At 38.4% G+C, this 16,606-nt stretch overlaps 1 protein-coding gene across 1 annotated transcript; it reads right to left on the reverse strand.

Moving 5' to 3' along the window:
* Positions 1 to 13,039: 13,039 nt before the first annotated feature.
* On the reverse strand, positions 13,040 to 13,887 carry MS3_00009133 (uncharacterized protein). The gene is made up of 4 exons (XM_051217466.1): positions 13,792 to 13,887; positions 13,525 to 13,754; positions 13,425 to 13,491; positions 13,040 to 13,389 (listed from the first exon to the last, which is right to left on the reverse strand). The coding sequence occupies exons 2-4, from the start codon at positions 13,731 to 13,733 to the stop codon at positions 13,348 to 13,350; spliced, it is 318 nt and encodes a 105-aa protein (XP_051064877.1). The 5' UTR covers positions 13,734 to 13,754; positions 13,792 to 13,887; the 3' UTR covers positions 13,040 to 13,347.
* Positions 13,888 to 16,606: the final 2,719 nt, after the last annotated feature.

The following is a 16,606-nucleotide window of genomic DNA, read 5'->3' on the forward strand; positions in this document are numbered from 1 at the left end:
TTACTGAGCATAGTTCATATCAACTGAATACAAGAATATCGTATATTATACGGAATAAAATATCATATGAGAAAAATAATCAAATACTACGCTGAATGATCATCACATTGACTCAGAACGGAAGTAATTTTGAACAAAACTCATAATTAGTAAAGCAATAGGAAATTGGCTACTCTTTCTATCATATCACATAAATTCCTTCATATCGGTTGGGCAGGCATCATCGGCAATAACCTACTGTGGCGAAGAACAAGCGACCTTCCTGCCTAAGAGGAAATTCGGAAAAGACATAGGAGATGGATAAGGTACACATGGTGGGAGTGATCAAACTGCATCTCGAGGCAAGCTGTATTACGGGATCCTAAATGCAAAAGGAGGAGAGGTAAACCGAAGAACATATTGTGGTGAGAATAGGAGGCACATATCTAAAGAGTGAACATCACTTAGGGACAACTGGAAAGCAGAGTTCAGTGGAGAATCCTGGTCGGCACCCTATGCTTGCATTTTCTTGCATTGTATTACAGGATAATTGCATGAAGCTTACTCGGATATCTTCCATTGTTTTTGATGTCATATATGAAGTAGTGGTTTGCGCACTTAAAATGAGTCACGGTATTTGTGTCAATGTGAGTTGTATAAATCTTCGACATAAACGTTTAAAACTGAATAGCTCTATCGAGGTGCACTTGTTTGACTGTGGCCACATTCTGAAGAAACCCAAATCCTTCCCAGTAATCTAACGTATAAGTTCCTTGTTTTCCAACATATGGCAAAAGCTATAGTTGTCCAAGTGTCCAGAAGCAGTTTGTGACATCCATGTGCGTATTTTGGCTGAATATGATAATTTCCATATCCTTTATTTATTTGTCATTTTCTAACTACTTCCGTTAATATTCTCTGCAATCCGATAATTTACACATTTGCGTTATGCAATCTCGATAACCTCTTGTGATTAATAAGGTTACATTTATTAATTCGAGTTTAGCCTACATGCCATGCCTTCCTATTACTATCCATACCCCTAGCTACTAGCTCAGGTACTATCGTATGTGATATTTCTACCGGTCTTCCCCGACCCATCGTACTCTCTGCTTACCGTCGTCTCGTCTTCGGTGCCCTGTGTGGACTGTCTGATCCAGGTATCACAGCTACATTATGCCCCATCGCTGCACGATACTTCTGGCCGTCCATAATTAAATATGTCCATATGTGGGTAAAGCAATGCTTACAATGTCAAAGATCAAAAGTGCACAGGCAAGTAGCTGCCCCCATTGGCACGTTCGCTCGATCACGTTCATATAGACATTGTAGGACCATGGCCACCATCGCACGAGTATGATCACATACTCACGTGTATCGATCGTTTAACAAGACGGACAGAAGCTACTCTTATCACGTCTATTACAGCGGAGACAGTTGCTCACCGCTTCGTAGAACGATGGATAGCGCTGTACAGTTGTCCGTCGACTGTCACGACTGGTCGAGGACAACAATTCGAGTCCGCATCATTCTCCTCACTGACCCGGCTGCTTGGTACGGAACGCATACGCACTACCGCTTACCACCCGGCATCAAATTGTTTAGTTGAACGGTTTCATCGCTAACTTTAAAGTATCAGGTATCAGAACGAGCATAAAGGCAGATATTCAGTGCTCCGCCGCTGAACTTGTATACGGCACGACATTGCGTCTACCTGGGGAATTTTTCACAACACGGAGCCAGTAAAGATTTTGGTAAATCAGACTACGTCCATCGACTGTCTGAATTTGTGCGAACACTGCCTCCGGTGTCAACTCGAATACAACATCGACAGTTCACTCTCCCTTTAGAATTATCTACTTGTTGACATGTTTTCATACGAGTAGATTCGGTATGCAAACCTCTGCAACAGCCTTACGAAGGACCTTTTCACGTAATTTCTCGTCAGGAAAAGACTTTCAAGGTTGATCGAAATGACCGCGTCGAGATAGTCAGTATTGATCGTCTCAAACCAGCACATGTCGATGACAGTGCCCTACACGATAACTTGAGACCCAACTCTAGACCTATCGAACCTACCAGCGTGATCTACTTCAGGTCCTACATTAGATACATCCGAGACCTCATTCTCACGTCCCGGTCAACAAAACGTGTCATATGCATCATCTACGGACGAAACGTTAGTCTCAGGTCCAGATCAGCAGACCACGCCGCCCTTGACTTCGAATGAGATTGCAGGCTCACGAAGTACGAACGAGACTACCGTCTCACGTTCCAGTCGCCGAGTACGCTTACCCGTACGCTTTCGCGACTAACCGCACATTCACCAACGGATACGGCATAGGACTCTATCCCTATACTACATGCACGCTATATCTTTTCTCTTTTTTCTTGCTTTTTTTGTATCCTTAGCCCACATCTCCGACCATCACCCGATTGGCACCATCGATTTCAGTCAATTTTGGCGAAAGCTGGCCTGATCACTTACGCTCTTGTCAACGCACTCAGTCGATGTTCTGGTTCCGAATATGTCTGGCATACGTTTGGTGTCGCATTTGGCTGTTATGGTCGCTTCTCGTTCCTTCGCTTAACGTGATTCTGTCCTACCTCTGCAGCGTCTTCTCGTCCGCATCACTACGAGCGCAATCCTCAAATCCTGGATACGAACCACTCTGGTGTGGTACGCTAACTCGAGCAACAAATACAGCACGTTTCTCCTGGTACCGTTCTTCGTAAAAGACCTTCGGTGCCAACTCAAGGATGAATGATCGCTTTCTGTTGCGCCAACCATTTCGTCCTACAATTGCACGTTTTCCAATCATTCACACGAACGAAACCGCTACTTATCGAGAGTGTAAACCCTTTCTATAACCAGTTGTACCAGTGGTTGTTATACTGTACTTGTTTGTTTAACTGTACTAAAGACATACATTATTCCGTTGATTGTAATTTTGCACGAATTCGGTTACGCTCATTAACCACACTTGTAAACTGACACGATCTCGGTATTCTTTTGATACCACGATATCATCAAAAATACATCTCGACTACAGCCACAAACTGCCTTCTGATATTTGGCCTACGAAGGACTTATCAGTTAACTGGTACGTGGTCTTCTTGTAGTGGTGATCATAGTCAACCGCGACTCGACACCACACTACAGGCTAAAATAATATTATTGCATTGATAGGATCGTTCATCTGTTGCGAATTGATTGATTATTCGAGTATGCCAATTAATGATTGATTGAAAAACTGGGCAGTAATATTAGGTTGGAACTTTACTTACCTAACCACTTAGTTTGTAATTTCAACTGGGCAAGCGCAACTGTTTGAGTTAACTCTCAGTTATTCATGATTAAAAATCTGCTTAATTTAAAGGCGACACTGGCTTCCTAGCTACTTTACGCAACACTAGCCTATTTCTAACCTTTGCGCCAAACAAGAGTAAAGGGGCAAAATGTGAGTAAGTTTTGGTAGCATACCAAATACGGCACATTAGAGACAATTATCCGAACTAAACGTGGCACAGTTTTCAGATTACTTAACGTTTCTGGGATCTTGCTCAATGCTCAGTAGATGGAACGTTTCCAGGTGTTTACCAAGGCTTCGTAAATTTCGATAAGGACAGTTTTCGTACTCTCGTGTTAGTTAAAACCAATATGGGTTGAATTCTGTGTAATCCCCAGCAAACGTTCATACACACTAGTTTCGCTAGGTGAATTTGGTTGGTCCGTTTAAGTTCTAATCACATTAGTTAAAGACATAAGTTGCCCTTCTAGGCTATTCATACTGCAGAATTTTTAGTGATAATAATAATAATAATATATTTCTGAAATGGCGAGTACATGCCAGTTTTACAGGTATGGTCTATAAATTACAACATTTATTGTTTCACAGTATACAAGTTAAATAAATATAGTCCGTAAAACTGAATATCACTTCATTCCTTCAGATACACTAAGTAATCTTCATAATATTCTCCAAAGTGGAATCGCGTCCACGTTACACACGAGATCCAATCTCCAAATTATTGTGTAAGGGTTTTGGTCATGCGAAGTATTTATACAATGCAACGTTTTAAGCTTTTAGTTGTTATAAAGTAGACTTGTAGAGCGCTTAGTGTGAACTATGACATTGGGAAAACACGTACGTCTAGTTTATTCACGATATAAGAAGTTCCATAGCTGTACCCTCAGAGCATGATTCTGAAAAAACAGAAACCGAGGAGCAGCAAGGCACTTGGATGTGAAGGACAAAAATTACTTATCATTCTGTAGTGGGGCAGACAGAGGTATGATAAACTACTAGAATAAATTCATACTAGCTCTTGTGGCTAAAGTTAAATGTTATAAGAGGCTCCAGATGAGAGAATACAATAGTAAATAACAATGAGTTGTGATATTTGCGATGGTGGAGCAAGTTCAAATGAAGGAAGGGTAGTCAGGGTCTGAATAAGGAAAGCTGTTTATCAGAACAGAAAATGCACAAAGAGAGTAGAGTGTTACGAAAACTTATAACTATGTGTTTTTTTGTCTGATATTTTTTCATTCGTTGCCTGTCAAACAGTCCTAATGAAAAAGTCCGAGTTAGGATGTTGTGGTTGTCTCAGCAGAACAGCTAATCCAGCATAAAATTGGAAACATGAGTCTGGATGGTGAGCGTAAGAGAAAAACCCCACTATCACAGAATGATTGACTTGTTCTCAAACATAAAGAGCCTGATACAAACAACATGTTCTGCCCCACGAACATGGGTGGATTGAAGTCATCGCCATCACCATCAGTGCTTGCTGGTCAGTAACTCCATCTTCCCTCGTTTCGCGATGTTAGGTTCATTTAAGATTATTTTTTAGATATATATCACACCTCATACAATCCTCTGTGTTTCACAACCTGTTGGAAGACACTATTTCTATAAGTACCGTTTTACAAGCTTACCAGGTTGTTACAAATTATGAACTGTGGGTAAGTCATCAATGCAATGCTTTAATTGTCTATAGCATAAAATATAGGTCACCAATCCGAGTACAGGCTACAAGAAAGGTATATTGTAGGATGGTTATTTACTAAAGTAAGCGGGAAAATATAGATAAGGTAACGAATGGTGAAATAATATTAATGGCAAGTCAACATAGTGTACTGGAGAGTAAAAGACTGATAAAGTATAAACAAAAAAGAAATCATATTAACTTGGTGTTTATGTTATTTTGTTCATTTTTAACCGGTTGATGGGTAACAGGTATATGTGCCAGACCACTGCTAGTAGGCATGCAATTATGCAGTTCTCTTGACTTTTTAGGGTAGTAATGAGCGTCTCTTAGCGACCGAAAGTCGATAGGTCCAGTGACTTACCTGTCTACAAGGAACCAAATGACCTAGTCTATAATACATTAAGTAGATAACTCGATAAATGACACGAAGATATTGCTGAAAAATAGGTGTTTCCACACATCAAAAATATTATCATATCTTTCTCAGATAGATTAAAATGATCAGTTCAAAGATCAACGATCAAATATTGTGAAATCAAAATGACGGGCGCTTAGGTTAGTATTCACACAATTAGTCGTAGCATTGAAAAAATCAAAAGTGTCGTTGCAGTAGAGAACAAAATCTAAGTCTAGGACGAACGACTCAATGAAATATGCAGTCGAGAGTTAAGTCGACAGATTTATACACAAGCTGTATCGTCAAAAGTGTATAAAATTAAGGGATTTTACACTCAAGTATACACCGTTACAAAATGCACATAATACTATACACAGAAGGATCTAGCATCGACTAACAGGGTCTCTTTCAGTGCCACAGAAGTTCATTCAGCACTTGTAGTCAAACACCAAAGTAGTGAATTGACCAATTTTGAGAAACGTGTACAAATTACAATAGTGCGCCTACTTTTCCTTCTTACGCTGTGGCGCTGTACGTTATTAAAATAATTTAAGGAGAAATAGACACATATGAAAACCTTTTCTGTCAGCTTCATCCTGTGTGCTTACACTTTTTGTCCTCACCCCGCCACTATCCCATTACAGGCAGCGTACTATGCGTCATTATATCAGAATTCACTATCGGTACATTGCTTTCCTTGATATTATTTCGTCTCAACAACCAATTTTGATGAACTCTGAGCATGATGAATATTCATTACGCCGCATTTACCTCGGTACGTAGTCGACTGATTTCAGAGCTTACTATATTTATCGATAACTCTACTTACTTTGGAAATTTTCATAGCAGTCTCAAAGTATTAGACGGCAAGAGCAGCCTGCAACTAAAATCTTGTGTAACAGGAGATGAAGGGCGATTTTCCATTAACCCGGCTGCTCCTAATAAATAAACTGCTGAACGTTGATTATTTACCTTTCGTTCCCTAAGAATCAGCAACAACAATGGACGTAATCATTTTCTCTTACACTCCACCTTCATGGTCAGACGATGTTGAATTGAAACGCCACTGAAACTGTTTCTAGACCAATTTGTCCATATTTTCTACTGTGATCACTGTTTTACGAAGTGAAGTAGCTCAGATAGGTCCCTCAACGTATATAGATCAATCATTGTTAAATTTTTCTGACATTCCTCTCCTAAAAATATGACTTCAGAGCGCTATAACGAATGTATACTTGGTTAGCCTGTATATCGTTTTAATGTGGTCTGTCCGTATTCACAAGAGCGTGAGAATGTGTCAAAATCTCTTTCTAGGTAGCTAACTCGAAAGGCTTGAATCAATCTTTCCTCACAGCCGAAAACCCATATCAACCCTGTTGAACTCTACGTAATGAAAAAGGCCAACGTTTGTCATCTTGCCTTCGTCGTAAGTCCCCGGAAAGCTCATATCCTTCTGTCATTCTTCTAATCATGCTGATACCTTCGGTTATCCAATATCATCTCTGAAACCTGTCAATCACTTAAAATGCGGCTTTGTGTCCTTCGCCTCTTTGGTAATAACTGATGACTAACTTGGCTTCTGAGTATTGGATACGTGAAATTATCGGCCCTCCAAGGCAATCGAAAACTGTGCATTTCGGACGATCTCAAATACGTAGTAATCCATGCGACATCTTTTACCATAATTTTCCCAGATTACTGAGACTGAAAATTTCTTCGTACACTTCATCTTACATTACAATCAGGATTTTATTCTTAACAGCCTCAATTTAACTACTCTTTGAACACCTCAGATAAATGAACTTGCTATGGTCCAAAAGACCATTAGATACTTTACAGACCTTCTAAAATATGTACACAGAGTAATGGTATAGAATAAGAGGTAAAGTAGGTACTATGTAATTTTACTTGACTACGACAGTGATTGCTTTAGGTTCAATAATCTTAGTAGCATGTTTCGGACAGCCATAAATCTTGATAGATTAATCATTGTTCCAACCAATCTTCAAGTTCTTTGATTTTACGCCTAATTCCCAAAGTCCAATCCAGTGACTACTGCACAGATCTGATATAATGTACTATGAAAGAGATCAGCAATGAATGTTTTGTATCATGTCTCATTATTTTTAACGTAATACGTTACGATCTAAACTGCTCAAAAAACTTGAGAAAAGACTGGGTGAGCTCCATGATAGGACTTTGCCGATTCCAACGCTCAAAACCTCAAGGGCTATTTCTGACTTCTAACCTCGGTCTTGCTGCACGTTAATGAACTTTGAGACACCAAAATGTGAGACATTAATTCGTTTGAAATTCGTCGATACTGCTAGACCTGGTCGTATTGATATCAGTATCAAATTTACTCAGAGCAACTCAGAACCACATGACATCAACGGTCCTGCTAACTGAATAAATAATCAAATTGGAAAAACCAATGCCATAGATGTCAAATCAGCCAGCGTCGAATTAATTATCGTGTTACATTGTTTCAGTTGAGTATCTAAAACATTTGATCCAAACTTTGGCCTCACATCGTACTTTCGATATACATTCTTCTGACAGTATAGCACAACAGTTCGTATTTGTAATGCATCATCCGTAAAACTAACTATTTTTTCGCTGTACATATAATCCAACATCAGTGTACTTATGCACCGACGGAAACTAATAAATGACATTAACACAATAAATTTTTCAACATGTGTAATAATTTAATCTTGCCTGTACATTTGCATGACTCATTCAACTTGTGGATATTTCAAATAAATCACTACTATAGTAGCCTAATTGATCTATGCCACTATTCATTTATGATAAAACGATCATAATTTTTGTTGTAAATATTTAGTCCACAAATAAACAATGACTTTATGGCCAGTCAGCGGATAAATGAAAAGATGTGGTTTACTTTTGCGTCGCGGTCGTCGTTTTTCTTTTTATTTCTTAATTGCACTGTTATTGGTTGGAAGTATTATGTGTGAAGATGAAATGCTACTTCTTATACTGTATTTTGATAGATGTAAACGTAGTTTGTTTGTGGTCTTGACCTGAAAGATTTTAAAAATTATACCACTATTATTGTATCTTGTGTATTACTTGCATTTTTTCAAACCAGTCTACAATATTCCATAAGCATTTACCAACAACTTTTGTGAATAGTTTCAAATCACCGAACAAAATCACATCGCTCGAAATGAGCAAACTTGATCTCAAAAATCCATCAATGTAAGGGTTCAAGGAAATAATCGAGTTTTGTAATACCTATGTTACAAAACAACTATGAAGTACCTCAAGTTACTGAGCTCTGTATCGGTATCAAACACTCGTTCATCACCTCATAAAAGAATTAATCCGGCGATTTATACTCGCATACCGGATTACTCCTTACAATAGGTCTCAGGAGCTAAAGTCACTGGCGGAAACACCAATAGGATGAAGGCGATAGGTGGTAAATGACTCAATTAAACAAAATAAGACACCTTACATATGACTAGGTTACTAATGTATGTTCGTGACTCCAGACCAGGAGGGGAAGCTCAAGTGAAAAAGAAACTACGAGGTCAGAGAAAAAGTCATATATGAAGGGGCTAAAGATATATACATCACCGGAAGTAGTTTCGTGAAAAACTGAAGATTCACCAAGATGAACCAGTACAGCTCTGGAAGTTTCTAATATTCCAACACAAATATCTAGCATGGTACACAGTGAACAGAGACGATATCACTAAAACCTGTAGAAAAATTATTTAAATGAAGAAGTAAATGACAAAGAGCAAAGGCCATCAAATACAAAGACATTAAATAGTTTTTGAACAGGAGAAGGCGACAAGGCGAAAAAAATAATCGCGTTTTATTAATTTCCAAAATCTCTTCAGAAACGATAACCGCTCGTACATTCCACCTTGGCTACCTGTATGAACTTTGCTCCCTTGTTAGTTGTCGCTGTTTCTGGTTCCCTAAATTTCCATATGCTAGACCAAATGTTGCTACCATAGTAACAATGGTTGCACTAATACGTTTTGTTTTGTTTCCTTTAGTTTCGACTTATTACCGTGTCTGCCATCGAGATTTTGATGTGTTTTATGCAAACGACTGTTAGCAATTTAAAAAGAAATCGATCGTACTAAAACAACCAGATCCGCAAACACCATACGCTCGTGATGAGCAACAGTAGCACGACACAACAGATATTAATAAATAAAACGATGATGAAGACTGAGGACCTTGATGTGGCTCAAAGCCTCATAGATTCGGAATACTATTATCCCTTAGTCATCGTCGTGAAACATGCACAGTTACTTTAGACTTCCCTATAGATGTCTGATTATCTGTTTAACGAATGTAGATATAAACTTTCTAGTAACAATATAACCTGTACAAGCCTGTTGTCATAGATTCATTAGCCATACGGCATCGTAACTAGAGCAAATCACATGAAAACGGAGGGCTTACATAGTACGTAAACTTCCTTAGTATATTTCATGTGTAACGAACGTGATTCTATTTCTCTTAATGGCTGGGAATCCTTTAGTGCGTTTTAAAATATATTACATGTCATAAACATTCAAGATAAGATTGTTTGCTAAGAAGTATATGCGCAATGTCTTGTACCATGTTAAGCCCACTTAGGTTTTTGTGACTAATGAACGGACTGGTTTATTCATTATTTACGGGCCATACTTTGACCGTGGTAATTATTCTCTTCTAAACCTTGATATATTTTAAGTGCGCATACGTGTGTTAATTCTTTACTTCACTAACTGCGTGTATACAGCTTAATTTTTCTCTGCATATAAATATCATGTCACGCTTGATCAAGTCGATTTGGCTCATTTGCCTTTTATGCTGCGCTTTCCGCTTCTTATTGCTAATGTCTATCTGGGTAAACAAGTTCTTGAAATAAATTCATCAAACGCAACCCGTATTTGGCCCCATATTACCACTGTCACACAAACGCGGTTAGTCTATGCAATATTCAGAGTTAAATGGAAGATTTATGTCTGTAACACTTTCGCACGATCAAATTAGAGTCAGATAATGGGCCGCAAATTATGTTAGGTCGTTCAGAATACTATCCAACACAGTAATACGACTGAAAAAATCAACAAAAGATACGACAGTCACAGAAGGAAAAAACGTACAAACCAACCTATTAATAGCCATAAATCGAAAATAAATCTGTTCAGCAGAGATATTCTGATGAAAAGTAGGCAAAAACATACAATACGTATAGCTATATGTCACTCAGGTCTTCTGAATTATACAGGCACACATACTACTACGTTAAGCTAGCCTGCAGATACACTACGGACCTGAGGAACTTTATAAAATTGCTGCGTTGTTTAAAGTCGCTCAAGGTCGCCGCAGAAAAGACGCGATGATCTAAATTTCAGGCTAGCTGTGCATTGGGCAGCGCTCCAGGGGTATCGCGACACTTTTTTGCGCTACTTTTCCATTTCTGCTTTGTGCACAACCAAAATTCGAAATTAATTATGAATAAATTTGAAAGTCCATTTTCCGTTTTCATAATCAGGTGAAAAGGGGTTTTTCCGTTTTGCGTTACATGGTATCGCGAAGTCCTTGAAAATTCATTATTTAGGTGCTGCTATAATAGTTTCTTAGTGTTTGCATCGTAGACTAGCACTTATTTCTACTTAGATATACACTGATGGTAGACAAATCTTTTATTTTTATATGAAATAGCATGATTGAGGCATATATCGTCATAAAAATTGTATTGTTGTCAAGGCTACCAAAAGTGCGTTACAACTAACGATACCATGGTAAGATTTATCGTTTTCTCCGTCTTTATCACAATTTCGGCTGATTTTCACTGTTTTGTCCGACTTTCATGGCAGAAATAGGTTGACAGTGAAAACATTAGGTGTCCCGAGTGTTGTAAATATTATGTATATGCTATAGATGATAATAACACATACCAAGATGTTAATATCACCTACAGTTAGATATATTAGCCACTGGATGATTATATTGCAGGAAATAAATCAATCATGCGGAAGAGGTATAATTATGTGGAGATTTTACCAGAGACCAAGCTAAGATAGCATTGCTACCTCCTGTGTAGATCTACACAAGTATTTGGCTGTACCAAAGCATGTCATTGAGATATGGTTGTGACTTTTTTTCTTTTTTTAATTCAGAACTCACGGAACGACTACCTCAATTCTCAATAGCCATGCAATTGTTTTGATGTTCTACCTACATTTCAATAAGCATTATTTTTCAAACAGCTTACTTTCTTACTTACACGGGAAACTGTAGAAGTGTTGAGAATGTGTGTTTGAGTGTCAGTGAACTTTTGATTAAATGCACATTCCTTATAAATAATACATCACTTGTTCCTTCTTTTGCAGATAATTTAAAATAACAATGAATTAGCAATTGCATTGGATATGCGAAACAATCGATGCTTAAGCTTCTGCTCTAGTGTTGTACAGTAATACGCTTTACCTTTTAAATAAAATTTTTCAAAAATATGCCGGTTTTCCACTGCATTGCAGATTTATTTTGGTCTGTTGTTGAAAATAAAGGCGAACATAGGAGACCTTTGGGGTTATGTCAATGGATGGAAAATAGGGAGTTCTGTGTGTATTTAGGCGAAAAGCACACAATTCAGCTGACATTTAGGCGAAAAGTGAGTAATTTATCGACAAAACGGCGAAAAAGGCGACATTCTGATGCGTTTTCCTCTTTCGCTACCAAAGCATTTACCCCTTTATTTCCCCTTTTTGGGTTGTCTGGGGAGCTACAATGTTTTGGCTGTCGGTATTATTGCCAAAATACCTGATAGCAGAAATAAGTACTGATATAAAGCTGTCACGAGAAAGCACTGAAAAGTACGACTCGATAGTCAAGATATCTTGATCTAAGGTGACCAGATTGTGTGAGATCCTATGTGATGATCTTCGGAAATCAACCAAGGCCTGTCTAGCTTACATGCTGATGCCGTAAATGACAATTACTCATAACTTACGTGGGACTAGAATAGAATATGCATCAAGAACTGCAGGTTACACAAGACGATTCAAAGTAAATTCACACAACAGTCTTTATATATGTTCGTCGTCGAAGTTTCCGAAGTGCAACCTGTCCAAAGAATTAAATAATACAATCCGTGTATGTTGTGACCCAGACTTTCCTAAGCAACGCAAGAGATAAAGGAAATAAGCGTGATAGACTATCCAAAGGAAGGGTGTGCTAAATGCACTTTCGATCTGTAATTGAATACTGGTTTCCGTTTTTATACTAGTTTCTGGTAAACATTTATACTGAAATAACTTTCCTGTCTATCTTATTTCCAGCTAGCTTCGCAAGAGTTCACAGACCTAACGGGAACAATTCCTGAGAAATAGAAGTTATTTATTAATGGATCATTTGTGCTAGATTCAATCTTTAATAAACGTTTTCATTTATAACGCACCAGTCTTTTAATTACGGCAATTCGTATCTATCGTGACAGGTCGAAACTCGAACTACTAGTATGGTACACCATGTTCAAGGTTGCAGTATTTCGTAAACGGTATGTGTGAGTAATCGCGTGTGCGCCAAACTGGTAATTATTACACAAGAACGCAAAACAACACCCCTGTCTCACAGCCACATAAGACTGCACAGTACACTCCCTGCCGTTACGCTATAAGAATAAGTCAATGGCCATATAAATGAATTTATGTAAAACTAAAAAGATTACAATATTAGAACTTCTTGTTATCAAGAAGCATAGCTATGGTCTGTATTAACAATGGATTCTGACGTTGTAGCTTCGTCATTAGCACCGATTGAACTCATCACTTGTGCGTATATGTCTTCCGATGCTTCGAGGCACGAACGGATGAGTTTACTTGCCAAAGGTTCACTAAGAGCATGGATTGAGTGGTAGTTGCTGGTGAACTTCTGTAGCAGATCATCACTCCCTGTAGAGATTGAGATGTTGTCCAGCGCATGAAGAACCAGGTCCATTATGCATTTTCTTGTCCACTTGTTGCTATGTCGAAATAAGTCTACAAAACTTATAGAGATAAAGGAACACACATACCTTTAGAATGTGCATACAAAATATGACCACAGGGCAGCATGTAGTCATTGAAACGCAATATTTCGACCTGAAGGATAAATTCATTTGAAGTAAGGCATACGTAGATGACCGACGTCGTCTCCTTTGCCTAGGTTGTGTTGGCGAGTTAGAAGTTGTAAGCTCTTCAGAAGAATGATTATTACTATTATTTACATCCTGAACGCAAGCATCTGACTCTGACGAACTGCGTTTACGTCCATATGTACAGACATAACTCACGAAAAAGTACTTTAGAGTTGGATCATCACTGTTCTCTTTGTATACTGACATAACGTACTTAGTATGCGTATACTAAAAAAATAATTACTAACCACAGAAGTCATATTACCTATATCATGCATCATCACGATGGCATCGTCTTCGTTACATGAAGAATGAACGTTACTAGACATAGTGTGGCTGAACTCAATTCAAATCTAAAAATGTCTTGATTTGACCGCTTCTGGAAATTTTCACGAATTGTCGATGTGACGCACCAATCATTTTGCGACAGTTTGACCTTCAAGTGCTCGCGACCCCCGTCAGTGGACGATACCCTAGGAGCGTTGCCTGTGCATTGTGTGTGGCCGTTGCATAAGTTAACCTGATAACTCATAGTTCTATCAGATTGTTTAAGTTTCACGCTTTTTGTCGCCAGTAATTGACAAATTGCTTTTCATATTGAATGTTGTCGCATTTCGAGTTTACCAAGTCGTCGACTCTCATTATCCCTTATTTTATTTTCCAGCTTTCTGCACACACGCTTCCCTTGTACCCTGATTACCTCCGAGCTAGACCAAAACTACCATAGTGATCAAAGCTAATCAACAATGTTTGTGTTAGGTGACTCTACACTGCAGAAGCCAAAATCTGGTTATATGTTATATTTGTCAAAAGTTTGCAATTTCCTCAGGATAGCCTTCCACATTGGCTATATTCCACTCATCATATACTTCGGTGTAACAAACCAAGGCCGTCCACTCGAGCTTCCTATTTCATTATGGAGCGTCTTTATGCCTCTTTCTCCAGGGCAGTAGTAACGTAGTTTCAAATGTATTTAATATTTAAAGACTGTTAATTGTATATCAGATACCAAATACAATTTATCAAAACAATTGTTGTCTCGTGCTGCAGTAATTATTCATTTCAAGGGCCCAGTCGTTGATCCGGCTAGAGGATGTGCATATTCAGTATTCGTTTATGAATTGTGACTGCATATCTACCGTTATATGGTGCTCAATTATAATATATCGACCTTAATCCCAAGAGTAGGAAGATTGTAAGTGCTTTTTTATTACAGACGATCAGGTGTATTCAATTAAGACGTCATGGTTTCTAGGATTGTACCGTTATATGGTAGCTGGTGGTGTAATAGGCCTGGTACTTGGCTTAACTATTTGTCTTCTCACTCGCCCATGTCGCTTTATGAAAGAGATTGCACGTTGTTTTGACTAGCTAGACTTAGGATGGGTTGAAATGGCTGATCGTTTCAGACTGGTGAATTTCTTGGTCTAAACCAGATACAAATAGGTGCTTGTTTCGTTGGTTTGTCATCTTCCTAGTCCCTTTAAAGCTTCCTGCATATGATGGCGACAACTCGAACACATACATCAGTGTTATTCGGACAAGTCTGTCTATTAGCCTCGACTCAGTTTGCGAAATCGGATATGCTCCCTAGAACTGTTTCCTATCGTTGGTTATCTTCTCCCTCGAAACAGAATCTAAGTGTCAAATTTAATCCAGGGTTATGGAAGTATTGTGTATTCCCTAACTAAAGGCTTACGCACTCGACCACGTGGTAGTTTGTATGTGGGCTATTAATGTTGAACTGAGCCATGTTATTAATTGTCGATTATCTGATTAGAGTCCGCATGACTGTCGTAACCAACGGTTGGAGACTGGACGAGAATGGTGCAGGTGCATCCATTCTTTGTCTTCTTCCACATTCCAAGCTTTTGATTTCTTCATGATATTATTATTATTTCACCGACTTATATTTCCTAGAATCGTATCTTCGATGCCTAATCTTTTATGTCACTGATTTTGTTACTCCGTACACTACTGTGAGATTTGGCGTAATAATCCCATTTGTGTTTCGTAATGGGATATGGCGACGTGAACCAACGTATATGTGTCAGTTTCTACGCTAGGACTTACTGACAAACATATTCTTAGTATTGCCGAAGCTGAGGACCAGTTCGTTATATCAACAAAAAAATTGCCGCCTCCAAATACCTGCTCACTTCCAAAATTACTAAAAGACTAGATAGTAGCCTCATTCAGTCTTTAACTCAACCATAACAACAAAAATGCAATCAGGAACTTGCTGACAATACCGTTCAAACATGAAGTCTCGTTCGTAATACCATAGTTATGCCAGCAAACTATCCTGGGTTTCATGCGTTTATTCGACTTGTAAATCTTGGGATCCTAAGTGTGTAGGTACGCCCGTTAAAGTGAGGACTATATGTCCAAACCTTAACTTCTTCAAAATCTGTGTTACAGATTTATGCAATTATGAACTTTAGAAAACCAATCATAATCAGAGACAATTTACAACGACCCTCGTACTTTCCATTAACCATTGCTAATGGAACAAGCATATCACTGGCATGAGAGGCAGAATACTGGTGAGATCCTAGATACTTTTGGGTTACTTTACTGCATTCAATAACTTCCAGGCTATCACATACTTGAAAAGTCGTGGTGTATATTCAGTTTATCCGACTACGGATTGCGGTAAGGAAGGATCCACATAGTCGAAAAAACATAACGTAGTCTGAGTTCCTTGTAACAAAAAGGGACTATTTTTTTTTAAAATAGTATTTCAGTCCGTGTTTTGGGAATGCCATGAAAACCACCTCGCGATACATTCTTAGTTGTGTCCTTTATTTCTACTTCTTAGCACGACAATCAATGAGAAATACCCTACCTTTAAATAAGAAGCCCGATCGATTTCTGAAATACCAGAGTATTCAGGTATATAATGTATATCCTTTCACAAAGGAGTCGGCACTGAATTTTACTGTATGGTAGTTCTAATCGGTAGAAATTATCTTAATCTCAGGATGTGTTCAGATTGCAATGGTCACCTAACTAACATTACTTAAAAGACTATCTTCAGCCACTATTAAAGTGCGAGCTCAAAATGAAAAAGTAATAGT

This window comes from Schistosoma haematobium, chromosome 5 (genome assembly GCF_000699445.3).
Source record: "Schistosoma haematobium chromosome 5, whole genome shotgun sequence".
NCBI classification, from domain to species: domain Eukaryota; kingdom Metazoa; phylum Platyhelminthes; class Trematoda; order Strigeidida; family Schistosomatidae; genus Schistosoma; species Schistosoma haematobium.